This window comes from Sorex fumeus, unplaced genomic scaffold (genome assembly GCF_029834395.1).
Source record: "Sorex fumeus unplaced genomic scaffold, SorFum_2.1 ptg000005l, whole genome shotgun sequence".
NCBI classification, from domain to species: domain Eukaryota; kingdom Metazoa; phylum Chordata; class Mammalia; order Eulipotyphla; family Soricidae; genus Sorex; species Sorex fumeus.
The window spans coordinates 3,956,243-3,971,097 of record NW_026606062.1 but is presented as its reverse complement, the minus strand read 5'-3'; the positions used below and the strand labels follow the sequence as shown (position 1 = coordinate 3,971,097).

The window sequence follows — 14,855 nt, the reverse complement described above, 5'->3', positions numbered from 1 at the left end:
AAAGAGCGAGCAGCTTGCTCATATACTTGAATTTCATTCATAATTAGGGAAATATATACAAAACTAGGATTCTGTTTTGCTCACAAGATTAACAAATGTTAAAATGTTGGAGGAGGCCCAGATCGGGAGAGGGACGCATGCACCAGTAGCTGAGAAGCACACAACAAAACAGGAGGACAAAAACACTCGAAAGCGGCTCCATCCTAAGGAAGCAGAATGAAGGGCGGCGTGCCTGGGGCTGGTTGTTCCGGGGTGAGGGGGATGTGCTCGCATGCAGCCGTTGACAAGAAACAAGCTCCAGAGACATGAGTGAAAATGCAGGTGCTGGAGCCATAGTGCAGTGGGTAGGCAGCCGCCTGGCACACAGTTGCCCCAGGTCCAACCCCCAGCACCCGGGTGGTGCTCTGAGCTGTCCAGGAGTGACCCCTGGGCACTGCAGGCCCCCAAACAAACAAACAAAATCTCCCAAAGAAATGAAAAAGAGAATTAAGAGAATATAAGACTTGAAAAAACTTATGATTCTATCTCCCAGCTCTGTACCGAGGGTTCACTCCTAGCAGTGTTCAGAAGACCATACGTAGTGCCAGAGATGGAACCAGAACTGGCCCTGTGCAAGGCAAGCCCTTTACCCACTGTACTATCTCTCTGTCCCTGAAACATTAATTTTTATGGGGAAGGGGGCAATCAAAAACAAAACCCTGGACAACCTAACTATCCAACAAGAATGTTTATAGAGGACTGATTAAATATCACACTCGATGATGAAACACATGCAACTTATGTGAAAAGCATATACTCTCAACCCCATGGATTCAAATTCCTGGCTCTGCAACTTCATACTAGCTCTCTGGTCCTTGGAAAGAGGTTTCAATAGTCCAAACTAGGGCCTGGGGATATGGTTTAGGGGTAGAGCTTGAGAATGGGGTTCCATTCCTGGCACAGAAATCTTTAAATTCAGAAATAAAAAAAAAAAGTAAACCAGACTACACATTTCTCTTAAAGTCACTCTGCTTCAAACAAACAAAAAATCAAGTATCTAGAATCAAAAGCAAAATAAAGCACTGCTGCCTGCTAATGTTAACTTTATTCTTCTTACATATGATATATAATAAGTACTTATTACATATGGTATATAGGTAGGAAAAATGCCACTTGGGTGAAGAGCTAAGGTACAGGATGGGGAGGGGTTACAACAATGGGGGAGAGGTGTTCGAGCTGGTGGTGGAGAAAGATGGTAAAATGTTAGGCATGAAACGCTATCAGCAACAGTACTGTTAACAATAGTGCAAAAACTTAAATATATGCACGCACCTCCCATTGAAGCAGATTGGTGGGTGGGAGACAAACCGGGATTGGTGTGGTGGGAAACGGTGGAGGAAGCGGACCTGATGAACGGATGGTGTTGAAGCATTGTATGCCTGAAATCCAATCATGGACAACTTCATACTTTCATTGCTACTACATGTCACTGTCACTGTCCTCCCGTTGTTCATCAATTTTCTCGAGCAGGCCCAGTAACATCTCCACTGTGAGACTTGTTGTTACTGTGTTTGGATATCGAATACATCACGGGTAGCTTGCCAGGCTTTCCCTGAGGGCGAAAAACTCTTGGGAGCTTGCTGGGCTTTGCCGTATAGGCGAGATACTCTCAGTAGCTTGCTGGATTCTCCGAGAGGGGCAGAGGAATTGAACCTGGGTCAGTCGGGTTGGCCGCGTGCAAGGCAAATGCCCTACCACTGTGCTATGGCTCCAGCTCTACTAAATGAAGTTTAAAAAATAATAAATATATACCCTGAATAAAAAGATTAATGAGACTTAATTCCCAACTTACAGGAAATTCAAAGAAAATCTGTAGACAAACCCAAAAGGTGGGACAGTGGCTTGTTGTAGTCAATAAAAACAATGGCTCCTGTTTCCAGAAAGAAAACGGCCTAGAAAAGATGAAGATGGGACAAGAGGAACTATTGTAGATTAAAAGGAGGGGCAAGGAAATATGTTCACAGACTCAACTGGGCATAACTTGAAAACACTGTATGTGAATTGGTTTAAATGTTATTAATTTCTCTGGTCTAATAATGATTTATGTTTCAAAAGAAAACTTTTTTTTTTTTTTTAAAAAAGTACTATTTTGTAAAATCTTATCACACCGAAGGTTGTGTGTTCACGGGCTCACTGGATGGCACCGTCTCACTGCTTGCGTTAGGTGCTCTTGAGCTGCTGTGTGTGGCCTGGATCGGAACAGCTATTGGCCAAGGGCAGACGGAAGAAGAAACGAGGGCCAGGCCGGTCTATATCAATAGTAGTTTATTCCAATCCTCTTCACTCCTGTTTTTCTCTGCCTCCTTCTCTCCTGGGCCCCAATCTTGGAACCTCTCTCCTTCTGGCTCTGACTCTGGATCTCTGGAGCCTGAGTTCTCTCGCTTCTGACCCCCTTCTCTGAGCTTATGTCTTAGTTTATATAGCAGTCACATAAGGCGGTGACATAAAGGTGGGTTGAATACTGACGAATCAACAAAGAGAGGTAAGACCACTCCTCCAGGAGATTAACTCAAGGATAAAATCTCATCTACAGAGATTACTTCAGATTACTAGGAGATCCGCTCAAGGGTGGGATCCCAACAAGGGTGTGTTCTTCCCTCAGTTAGTAATCTACTTAAATAGTTGTAATATCTTCCTGAGAACATCTCACTATACATTCCGCAGTCCTCAGGCCAGGTTAATCTTCCTAGCTCCAGCAGGGTCCTAGTCTCGTCGTTACTTACTTTTGGATCATGACAGCATTTGTCCATGATCATGCCCTCAACTTATAGTTGAGTATCGTGGCTCTTTGGCCTGGCCCATTTTGATGCCAGGGTAGCTCACCTCTTGCCCTGGGTCCATTCAGTCCCTCGTCGGGACCCTGCTTTTTGGGGTGCTAGGAACTAAGGGCAACTGAGTCAAGAAATCAGATGCCCAGGAGTAAATATTATTCAGAGTCAATCAACTCCCAAGTTACAAAGCACAATATTAACTGTCTTCCTGTGTACACACAGAAAGGACATTGCTTACAAGTTCAGTGTCCTTAGATGGGTGTGACCTGACAAACCTAAGCTACTTGAGGAAGGACAAAAGAGTGTTATCCTACACTATTTAAGGGAAAATGACACACCGAAAAAATATTGTAAAAAAAATAAAAAAATGTTAGTATAGTCAGATAATAGGTAGATGACAATTTATACTTTTATTCTTGCATGCTTTCATTGTTTAGAATAATTTTAAAAAGCACCAGAAACGTACGTTTTTAAATCCTTAGGTGTTCAAGGCTTGCTACTTGTTCTGTGCTCAGGGATCACTCCTGGCACTGCTCAGGGGACCATATGGAGTGCTTGGGATCATTCCCGGATCAGCCACATGCAAGGCAAGCATCTACCTCCACCATCGCTCCAGCCCCCATACAGCAATTTTTAAAAGGCAAATTAAAAAGTGATTTGTAAAATTATAAAATGAATAAAAAAATGAAAATTCCAAAATTGATGAATTCAGCCTTATTTCAATTTTGCTCTGTTCACCAGGCATAAGGATCTACAAATACAATACTTATAGCTGGTAATGTCAACAATTTATTGTCCTTTTGTTTTCTGAACCCATTTACAGCATTAAGCCCATCTTCCTATGCTCCTACAAACAGTTCCTTATCCTAAAAGTCTAAACTTAAACAACTTTTTGAAGAAGTCTTCCCAGCACACAAGATTACCATGAACTTACTTAGCACTGCCCCAAGCCTGTCAAAAATGTACCACAGATGTTAGTATCCATCCACATCGTAAAAGAACTGTAGAACAAGGTCATGTTCTTCATTCATCCATCCATCAGCTCTTTGCTACTCCACAACCTCAGCAAGGCTTCTCCTCAACCAGCCCCTCATCACTTTGGTCACACTGAATCCTCTTCATCCTTTAGACTCTGCGACGTTTGTGCCACTTAGACTGAAACCTTTGTTCTCTAACCACCTAATAGACAGGTTTCCTTTGCCTCTCCTTTTGTATTCTCCCTTTCATAGAAATGACCACAATGGCAACAAAACTTTGATTTATGCTTATTTTCTAAGTTTCACTCTGCCCCCGGTAAGGAGAAAAAGTGCCTTCATTTTTATTTCCATGAATTACTTTTTTATTTTTGTGGACTTCTTTTCATGTATGGCCAATGAAAGAAGAAGCAATGCCAGCCATCAACTTTCTTTTTAATAGTTTTTGTGGTTTCAATGGAGGACTATTCATAGAAATGACTTGTGATATGTGCTGAGGGGTAAAATATATATATATATATATATATATATATGTGTGTGTGTATACACACACACACACACATATATATACATATATATATATATGTATTTTCTTTTTGGGTCACACCCGGTGGAGCTCAGGGATTACTCCTGGCGTTGCCCAGGGGACCACATGGGATGCTGGGAACCGAACCCGGGTTGGCTGCATGCAAGGCAAATGCCCTACCCACTGCGCTATCACTCCAGCCCCTAGAATATATTTATATCATTAAGATATAGTGAAAATCGGGGCTGGAGTGATAGTGCAGTGGTTAGGGCATTTGCCTTGCACGCGGCCGACCTGGTTTCAATCCCCAGCATCCCATAAGGTCCCACAAGCACCGCCAGGAGTAATTCCTGAGTGCAGAGCCAGAAATAACTCCTGAGCATTGCTGGGTGTGACCCAAGAAGAAAAAAAAAAAGATATAGTGAAAATATAAGACTTATATGCAGAAAAATATTGTCATAAACATTATAAACCCAGGGAGTGCAGAGAAGACTCCTTCTAGTAATTTCATATTTGAAGAACAAGAGGAAAGATTAGAATCACTAAAATCCACTCAAATCCAAAAACTTCCCCTCAACTGCCTTTTCAATAAAATAAAATAGCCTTTAAAGGAAAATGCTGAAGATGTGTGGTAAATAGCATATATTAATAAAAAGCTATCCGTTTCAAACTAAGAAAGGGGGAAAAAATGAGAAGTAAGAGGTTCCCGGAAATTAGTTTCATAGGTGTGTGTAAGTAGCAAGAGATTTAATGTATTCGATAAATTCTGCAACAGAATAAGTATACTGGATTCCAGGTGCTTTCATTCAGACTGCTTAATAACTACTGCTACTAAGCAAATCACCTCAATGCAACCAGTGCTCACCATTTACTACCAGGAGGAAGAGCCAAAAGGAAACTCAGTGGTTCTATTATGATCACTTGCTCCTGAGAGAAAACAGGAATCACAGAACAACATGGTGAAATAAATCTTTCCACAGACAGTGTTTGCGTTGACAGTTTATTAAATACACTACATTTGTACCTTATTTTGTAGTTTTTTTTCCAAATCATTCACACATATAGACTTAGTAAAAATGTACTTCATAGAAAACCATCTGCAAAACTAAAATAAAATAACTCACATTTTACACAAGTATTAGATAAACTGCTGAAATGTTAGAAATCATTTTAATGGACGTGACCGTGAAACATGAGGTGGCTTGATTCATGTTGAAATGCAGACGCAGAAATGCCTATTAACAAAACTGCTCACTAGGGCTTGAGAAACAGGAAGTCAAAGGAAGTATTTTCTCTTATACTTTCCTAAGTTCATTCTCTATGCATCTTTTTCTCCCACTCAAAGAATCAGCTGTGCAGATTGCTGTGGCCCAAAACTGAATTCCTGGAAAAAAACCCAAAAAACAAAAAACAAAAAAACGAAACCCAAAAACTCCCACCCCTAGAGCTATTTACAGAACATGCAAAGGGAGAGTTTTAAGTAGGTGTTACTGCCGAACTAGCTACACGTGAATACAACGAGTGACAGATCATACCTTTAACTTCTGCGGCTGTCAGTCCGTCCCTGCCTACCTGGAGAGAATACATTTTCACGGGATGGGCTATAATGGCATACAGCAAAGACAGAAACCAACAAGTTTGCAAATTCTTTATATTTTCAGCTGTTGAGACAGTGTTTTGGAGAGCGGACATTCCCTCTAGCGGCGAAACCAGAGCCAGCTATTCAGCAGCCAGAAGGCTACGGTGATTGAATACAGGACCATTTCTCTTTTAGCGCGTTCTTTGTTCTCCTCTTCTAGAAGCTGGAGACGTCTATTCAGTTTGATTATCTAAGTGAAAAAACAAAAAAAACAACAAATCAACAAATAAGCTCTAATGCATGAAGCAGATTTTGATAAAGGAGTAAGAGTAAAATTAGTTCAAAGAATCATTACAACACGGAAAGTTTCATCTGGAGTAAATATATATGTATTATACACATATATGCATACATGTATATATATTTATGCTCTTCATATATATATGTCACTGTCACTGTCACTCCATTGTTCATCGATTTGCTCGAGCAGACCCAGTAACATTGTGAGACTTGTTGTATGTACATGAATATGAAGAGCCTAAAGTCACTTCAGCATCATTCTCCCTCTCTCCCCTGTCACTTCTGTGTTGGAAAGGGTGGATTTTCCATTTCCTTGGCACAGATCCAGCCGAACAGTGCTATGCCTTCCCCTGTGAAAGAATGACTGTATAGTCAAAGAGGCTGGGGAACAACATATTAGAAATATGCAGATGTGAACCAGAACCCCAAGACAGGATTTATCTTACAGATCCCTGGCATTTTGGCTTGTACACCGAAGGCAGTGGGTTATCCAGTGACGCTCTCACACATAGCTGTTAGGGCTACACAAGAAACTTGTGGCTAAATGGGTTTACTACAATGTTCGGATTCTTCCTTACCAGCTAGATTAGTATGATGTCACTTAAGATTTTCTTCGATACTATTAAGCTAGGCTGGAGAGATAGCACAGCAGGTAGGGTATTTGCCTTGCATGCAGTCAACCACGCCAACTTGGGTTTGATTCCTCCACCCCTCTCAGAGAGCCTGGCAAGCTACCGAGAGTATCTCGCCCACATGGCAAAGCCTGACGAGCTACCCGTGACGTATTCAATATGCCAAACACAGTAACAAGAAGTCTCACAATGGAGACGTTACTGGGCCCGCTCGAGCAAATCGATGAACAATGCGAGGAACGGTGACAATGACAATTATGCTGATTGAAATATATAAATGATATTTTAATATATCTTTAGCCAAAACAGAAAAATAATGTCTTTAATAGATACTCATGGGTTCCTAGCAGATAAAAAGTTAGAACCTATCGTTTGTTTAGGATAACACTGGTTTGTCCTTTCTCCTCCACCACCTGAAGGAGCTTAGGTTTACTGGGTATTACCCATCACAATGCTCCCAAAGCACTCCATTTCCTCGATATTCATCTTTAACTTCTCCGTTGTGCTCTGCTTCCCTTATCTGTTAATCATTCATTTCCCCTAACCAGACCCTGTGACTTGTCAAGTCAAATTTTTCAGAGATATCTGGATTTGTAAGTGAAATATTGCTTCTCTCTTTCCCTTATGTCCTTTGTATAGCTTGCTTTAGAGCAATTTCCTTTTTATATAGACACTGGAAGACAGTTAATGGTTTGCTTTTATAACTTGGGAGTTAATCGACTCCAAATAGTATTTACTCCTGAGCACCTGTCATATTTCCTCAACTTAAGCCTCAGTTGCCCTTAATTCCTAGCACCCCAAAAGTAGGGTCCTTTGTGACAAAGGAACTAGACGGGTCCAGGGCAAGTGGTAAGCTACCCTGGCATCAAAAGGGGACAGGTCAGGTGCCATAAAACTCATAAGAGCACAGTCATGGACAAATTCTGTCATGACCTAAAAAGAAGTGACTAGACAAGGACCCTGCTAGGGTTAGGAAGGACTAATCTGGACTGAGGACGGCAGTCCGGGATCTATAGCGAGATGATCTCTTACTGTGTCCACACAAAATGACTAGAAAAAAGTAAATTTAAGATGACCATTTAAATGATTATGGACTAAAGAAAGGAGAAATACGCCCTTGGATGAAATTCTGCTCTGAGCGGATCTCCTAGCAGGATGAGATCTTTGTTTTAGAAGAGTTTCCCAGAAGGAAGGGCTTTCATTGTCGATTGTGCCCTCTAGCCTGGGTATATCTGCTACCCTCAACTTTGGAGGTTGGATCTTGACTAAGACAGAGAGACCGGGCATGGGGAGACTAGCATGGGGGCAAGTAGGAGATGAGAAAGAGGGGCAGTGTGAGACTGGAGTTGGGGGTCTGAGCCAGATTGTGAGAATAGGTGTGCTGGGAGAATGGAGTAAATGTCTGGGCAAAGACTGGAATAAACGGCGACTGATCAACAACCAGCCTGGTGGCCCTGTTCCCTCCTTCACGTGTCTGTTGGCAGTGGCGGTGGCAGGCCGGTCACAGAACACACGTGGTGAGAGCCCATCAACATTTTGTGAACAGACACTATTGCTTTCAAATATCGTCAGAATACAACTTAAAACAATTCCCAGCACATTACCTACCTGTCGTCTTAATGAAGCGGCATCTACCACGGTCATGTCTTCTGAAGTCCCTTCAATTGTTGTATCTATAGTTGACATGCCATATCTGGCAGGAAAGACGGAGAAACATAACACAGTATGAGAATGAAAATAAGGGTTGCTGGCAAGGTGTTTTGTTCGAGAGACTAGTAGTCAATAATGTAATTTAAAATATTTTACCTTCTCTTAGTAATTAAGGGAAGATCTTTAGACGACAACTACCACCACAATGGGAAAACTGCCCCAAAGAGTGTAAAAAGACATAAATACGGTGACAGTTTTGAAACCGAGGAACTGGCTTTGCTAACAAGGAGCCCTGCCTGAAGAATATGAGAGCTGCTAGTCTACATGGGACAAAATGAAAAACCAGGCCAAAGAGCTGGGGAGCATGCCTACAGACCAGACCCTGGGTTCACTCTCCAGCACTGCTGTGAATAGGCCCTGAGCATGGCTTGATGTCCTCCTCCGCCCCCCAAATAGACAAAAATTCTCCCACAGATGCCGTTCTGGAAGCGTCATGCTTGGGATTCACTGACAGGGAACACAAATCAAACCCATTCTAGTGAAAATCACTCTTGATTTTTAAAATGACTCCACTTCCTTCACCATTTCTACTTCTCATTTCTTCTTTTCATTCATTTACTCTGTGTACGTCTCACAGAACCAATTACAAAGTTGTGCTACTTCATTCGGATCCAGAATTGGTTCCACAGTGAATAACTAGGAGACTGTTTTATAAAGATCATGCTGGGGCCAAAGAGATAATTCTGGGTTCGAGACTTGCAGGCCACCTTGGCTCAAATCCGGGAACTACATATGGTCCCCCCCCCAGCACTGTCAGGAGTGACCCCCTAAGCCCTAAGCACAGAGCCAGAAGGAAGTCCTGAGCACTGCGTGTGTACACCCCTAGCTGCCCCTTCCTTCACTCCCCCAAGCACTAAAAGATGTTAAAACAAACTCCACAGAATGTATAGCACTGTCATCCTGTTGTTCATTAATTTGCTTGAGTGGGCACCAGTAACGTCTCCATTGTGAGACTTGTTACTGTTTTTGGCATACTGAATATGCCATGGGTAGCTTGCCAGGCTCTTAATGTTCTTACTATACATTAAGAACAGAATGTATATTAAAAAGTTTTTCTCAAATTGGGCGGTGAGGTCCAGGGGTAGAGCTCTGCCCGACATGTGGACCCCTGCCTGGGTTTGGACCCCAGCATTTTTCAGGGAGGGGCAAAGACATTGATTTTTACACAAATGACAATGAAGTTTTCAGGAACAAATATACACAAAAAATATTTTTCCTTATGTCAAGACTTCCATTTCTTTAAATTTTAAATGGCATTTCTACTGAAATGCAACTTACATACCAAACAGTTTACCTTATAGTATATCCTATTTTATTCCCATGTGGTTAGCTCAGTAAAATGGCACAACTTTCTGAACAAAGAAAATATAAATAAACTGAATTGAAGGCGTTATTCCTATATAATCTGCATTTGGTTCACTGCTTAAGTATCCTATTATTTTAAAAAGTCCCATACCTAAAAGCATATCGTCATGTAAAAGGGTTAAATAAAATATTTTATACAGATAAATTAAAGAGAGGTCATCTCAAAAATTCTTGTTTTAAATGCCACTGGAAATAATCCAAAAATATTTTAATAAAGTATGTGAAAATTTTATAATAATATATCATGGTATGAGTTGGTGTATTGATCCTGATCACTCATAGGAACTACACATGTTGTAGTGTTAATGATAGGTGGTATGTACCCACTCTAGTAATCTAAAAAAATTTCAGTATTCCTTTATGTGGAAGGTAACTTTTACATTCAAGTACCCCTTTTTTCATGGAAAGGCAGTAAGTAACCTACAACCCCGTAAGAGTAACTACGTCAGTGAGAGAAGCTTCCAAGTAAACACAAGAGCTGTACATTTACCAACATCTGGAGTTATCTTCTTGAGCATTAAGATGCAACTATTAGCGAGCAAAAAAGGCTTGAAGATTCCTCTTTTCTATACTAAAATAAAAATAAATCCACTTCCAAAGTCACATCTGAGATGATTGCTCAGATCACAGAAGAAATTACATAATTCAACTTATAGCAGAAAAATAAAAAGCCAAACCCAAACAAACCCATTCTCTTACCAGGTGTTTTAAACTAAAATCTGCACTTATCACTTCTAGAAATCTAAGTCAGATCATTAGCTAAAAATATTTTCATAGAAAGGCAAATGGAGCAGACTTATGGGAAACATGTAGGTTTAAAATATTCAATAGATCCAATTAATATCCAAGTGAGCAGAGTGGTGGGGGACTATGCACATTTCAAGTCCTCTAAGTGAATTCAGTTTTAACAAGAAACTGATAACTGATATTTTTCTCTTCTCTTGCCTAATACTGAATGCGCCAGCTTCCTCTTATCATAGAAATAATGCTTAGTTTTAAATTCAGTGCTACTGACAATACATTTCCACTTAAACAAAACTGTCTCTGGAAAAATGACAGTAACGGTTTCTGTGACCACCGAGGTATTCACCTATCCCCAGGTTATGGGAAGCGGGCAACTGGATGGGCCATTCTAGCAGTCCCTTTGCATGACGGGAAGAAACGCTTGAATGCGTGAAAGGACCCAAAGGAACAATGAAAAGCTGAACTCAACAGTGACAAATCTTAGAGCAAAATTCCCTTTCAAATGTTTAACTTCCTGAAGTGGCGATGAATGCTGTGATCACGCTCTACGGAGATATTTATCTATACAGCAAAGAAGTCGCGGAAGACAACAACAACAACAAAAATATGGAAATGCTGACACAGGGTGTAGGACAACAATGAAAATGATTCGTGAAGAAGGAGAGTTAATGTGATCTGTGAGAGCCCGGCAAGCTACCGAGAGTATCTCGCCCGCACGACAAAGCCTGGCAAGCTCCCCATGACATATTCCATATGCCAAACACAGTAACAATAAGTCTCACGATGGAGACGTTACTGGGCCCGCTTGAGCAAATTGATGAACAAGGGGAGGGCTGTGACTGTGTGATTGTGTTTTAACATGGCCTCCTTGCTAGGCTATAAAAAAGATTGGAATTACAGTATCTCACCCATTCACATGATACTTTATCCTTATTATTAGGCCTTTTATTTATTAACTTTTTTGCTTTTTTTGGGGTCACACCCAGTGATGAACAGGGCTTACTCCTGGCTTTGCACTCAGGAATTACTCCTGGTGGTGCTCGGGGGACCCTATGGGATGCTGGGGATCGAACCCGGCTGGGTCTGCGTGCAAGGCAAATGCCCTACCCGCTATGCTATCGCTCCAGCCTCTAGGCCTTTTTTCTAATCCCCCTCATACTCTGGTGGTCGCATGCATGGCACGATGAAGTAGAGTTACTGTTCTCAGAGGAAAACAGGACGTGCCCACAGAGGGAGAGCAGTGGAAGCTGAAGCTATGATCGAGAGGCAGGGCGACCAGACGCACAGTTCCTGCAAAATACAAAGCCAGTCAACGCTTCACCCTCAGAATTACGAAGTCTCGACATTTACCTGACGTTGTCATGATGAGGATTAGAAGTGGCGGCAGCAGACCCACCACGCAACACAGGTCTAAGGCAGGTGTTTGCAGGAGAAGGCACAAGACAGAATCAGGAAACAGAGAAGGAATCAAATGAAAGCAAAAACAAGACAAATATATGTCAAACAGGATTATATTGTATGTCTCAATACAATATAATAGCTCTCCAATACTTTCAGAACCTTTGACTCACATGTCCTCCGTGGCGTGATTTTCATACATTTTACTACTATACAACTGGGGTTTAAAAAATAAGGGGGGGGGGTCTATACTCCGCTGACAAGAGTAATACCGACCAAGAATTTTTGGTGTTTACATTGTATGAAATTCAAGACTGAGGACAGCTCTGTTTACAAAGTTTCACTTCCCTAATTGGAAAAAAAAAAAAAAAAGAAAAGCAAAACAAGAGTCACCAGCAACTTGAGAAGCATGTCACGACCCAGTGAGCAGCCCGTGCAGGATCACCACTGATCACCCCCTGCCAAGACCTTCGCTCCTGGGCAAGGCTCGAGGTCCCAGGTGACTCCCCTATTCCCCCAATTCTCGCAATCCATCTCATTCACTTTGAGGAGGGCCTGCAACCTTAATGCCACTGGGTCTCATTCACATCCTCAGCTCCCAGGAACCAAAGTCTTGATTCTGGAGCTGGGGGTAGGGGTGGGTGGGTGGGTGGGTGAGGGCAGGCACCGGCTGTGAGGGCCATGCTCCAGCATATTACAGGAAACCCAATCCAATATGCTGAGTCGGACCTGGAGAGACAAGGGACATCCGGGGCTACTGGAAATAACGGCTAAGGTGTGCTGGAAAACTTTGTGGGGATGTGCACTGAGTCTTAGGGTGTCCTTTGATTTCGCAGGACATTTGCGTTTATTGCATGCGGTAACGTTTTTGCTAAATTTAGGATCCATATACGAATTTCAATTCTATTTGGCATGTCTGATTCTTTAAGTATTCTGAGTTTCTGCCTGAACTTTAGTATCAAAACAATCCCTGGTTTCAGAAAAATACCTAGTACCAAAGACACTAGCTATTCCCCCCGCCCTCCCCCATCCCAAAGAGCTGGATCAGCCATAGAATTTTGGCTACAAGACAAGTGAGTAATTTTTGGTCATCTTATTTAAGAAAAATGTAATGTTTTACTGGTATATTTCCTAAGAGCGCTACTGGTGTATGAAAGAAATTTCCAGACCCTAGAGAATAAGAGATTAAGAGACCTCGGGTGAGACTAGTCAGACTTCTAAGTCGTGGCTTAAAGAACAGTGACAAACCACAGATGTTTGAGGCAGGTTTTAAACCCATCCCATCCTACTCTGTGGCATTAAGGAAAACTGCTCCTGACTACAGCCTGCATTACACTGACGTTAGAGTGGGTGATGACGTCACAACATGAGGCCCCCTAAAGTCTTCCCTACTATGCCTAAATAGACCTGCGTGTTCAGTATATTCCACCACAGAGATTTCCCTTTTAGAATGCAGAGCCAGAAAATTATACAGTTACCTTTCACAACGTATTTCATTTTGTCTTCTCACACTGGTAATTGACACATATAATATAAAAGTAAATTAGACAGGTATTTGGCAAAGTTAGAAACCTCATTCAAGTACCACTTTCTATAAGTATGGTTTAATAAATTAAAAACACCCTTCCTTAAAAGTTTGACAGTATGTTCAACAATATGCTTTAAAGGTAAAATGACAAAAGGGAATGAGATCCATGGTTCTACAAGTTTCTGTACTTGTAGAACAGCATTTGAGTGGGTAAATGAATTTTACAAAAAAAAAATTTTTTTTTTGAAAAAGGAAAAGAAAACTGGTATCATAAATAAAAGCTGAATATGGGCATTAGGAAATAAACACACAAAAAACTAAATAAAAAGCACTACTTTAACTGCAACTTTGTCTTCTAAGCAATTTATGTGGATTCTTGCACAATTATTTATGGAAATTCCCTGAAACCTAGTACAATCCCCTCTTAAAAAGCTATAATCAAGACCCTTTAAAAATAAAGCTTAATTAACTAATCTATATTTAAGTGTATGTCTATGTGGTTATTTGTAAAAAGTCTATTTTTTTTGTCTGTACAATTCAAATAATGGTTCTGACATAGGAACTAAGATTTTAAATTTTAAGGTTAATGTCTGACACTGGGCAATAGGCACGGCTGGACAAGGAAAACATTCGTAAGAGCACCTTAAAAACCAAGAATATGCCTGATGCTTATTCTAGGGACTTTGGTGGATGCATAATACTGACTGGCATATAAATAAATCGTTCTAATGCATTCCTAGGGTATAAGTTTGTCTTTCTGTCAAGTCTGATTTTAGACCATGTAAGTTGATGAAAAAAATCAAATAATAACACACAACCTTTTCAATAATAAATTATCCCCTTAGAATAATGTCAAGCGATGGTGAATCTGCACAATCTTATGAGCATGAAGCATGCAGAGCTTTTTGTCTTTCTGTCAAATAGTTTCATTTTAATTTAAATACACCTAATGTAGTGGCATAAGACCAAAGATGTTTTAATAGTATAGCAGCCAAGAGTAATAGAAAAGGGGAAAAAAGCAAGGAACATAAAAGCACTATAAAACTTTATCAGCAGCAATATTTTACAATATCATGCAAAGAGATTATCCAAATTTCACATTCCTGCTTCTCTGTCTAAAAAGTCATGCTATGAAGTTCTCAGTAGAAATGAAAATGGATTTTGAAGATTTCTTATTAAGTCTTGTTCACCACTCAGACCATAAAATATTTAATTATAATAATTTTTTAAAGAACCCTCTCTCTCAATGTTGAAAGCACCCAAGAAAACGAATGACAATCTCATCCCTT

General features: G+C 40.8%; 1 protein-coding gene across 19 annotated transcripts in view; it reads right to left on the bottom strand.

Moving 5' to 3' along the window:
• Positions 1-5,296: 5,296 nt before the first annotated feature.
• The window catches only part of MFF (mitochondrial fission factor), a 32,309-nt gene continuing 22,750 nt past the window's right edge, over positions 5,297-14,855 (bottom strand). For 8 of the 19 annotated variants that reach the window (XM_056121019.1, XM_056121027.1, XM_056121073.1 and 5 more), the window contains 4 exons: positions 13,517-13,549; positions 11,991-12,050; positions 8,430-8,514; positions 5,297-6,139 (listed from right to left, as the gene is read on the bottom strand). In XM_056121019.1, coding sequence (XP_055976994.1) covers positions 6,008-6,139; positions 8,430-8,514; positions 11,991-12,050; positions 13,517-13,549 — 310 coding nt within the window. In that variant the 3' untranslated portion in view covers positions 5,297-6,007. The remainder of the gene's footprint in view (positions 6,140-8,429; positions 8,515-11,990; positions 12,051-13,516; positions 13,550-14,855) is intronic. The other 11 variants (XM_056121041.1, XM_056121032.1, XM_056121074.1 and 8 more) reach the window with 2 other exon arrangements.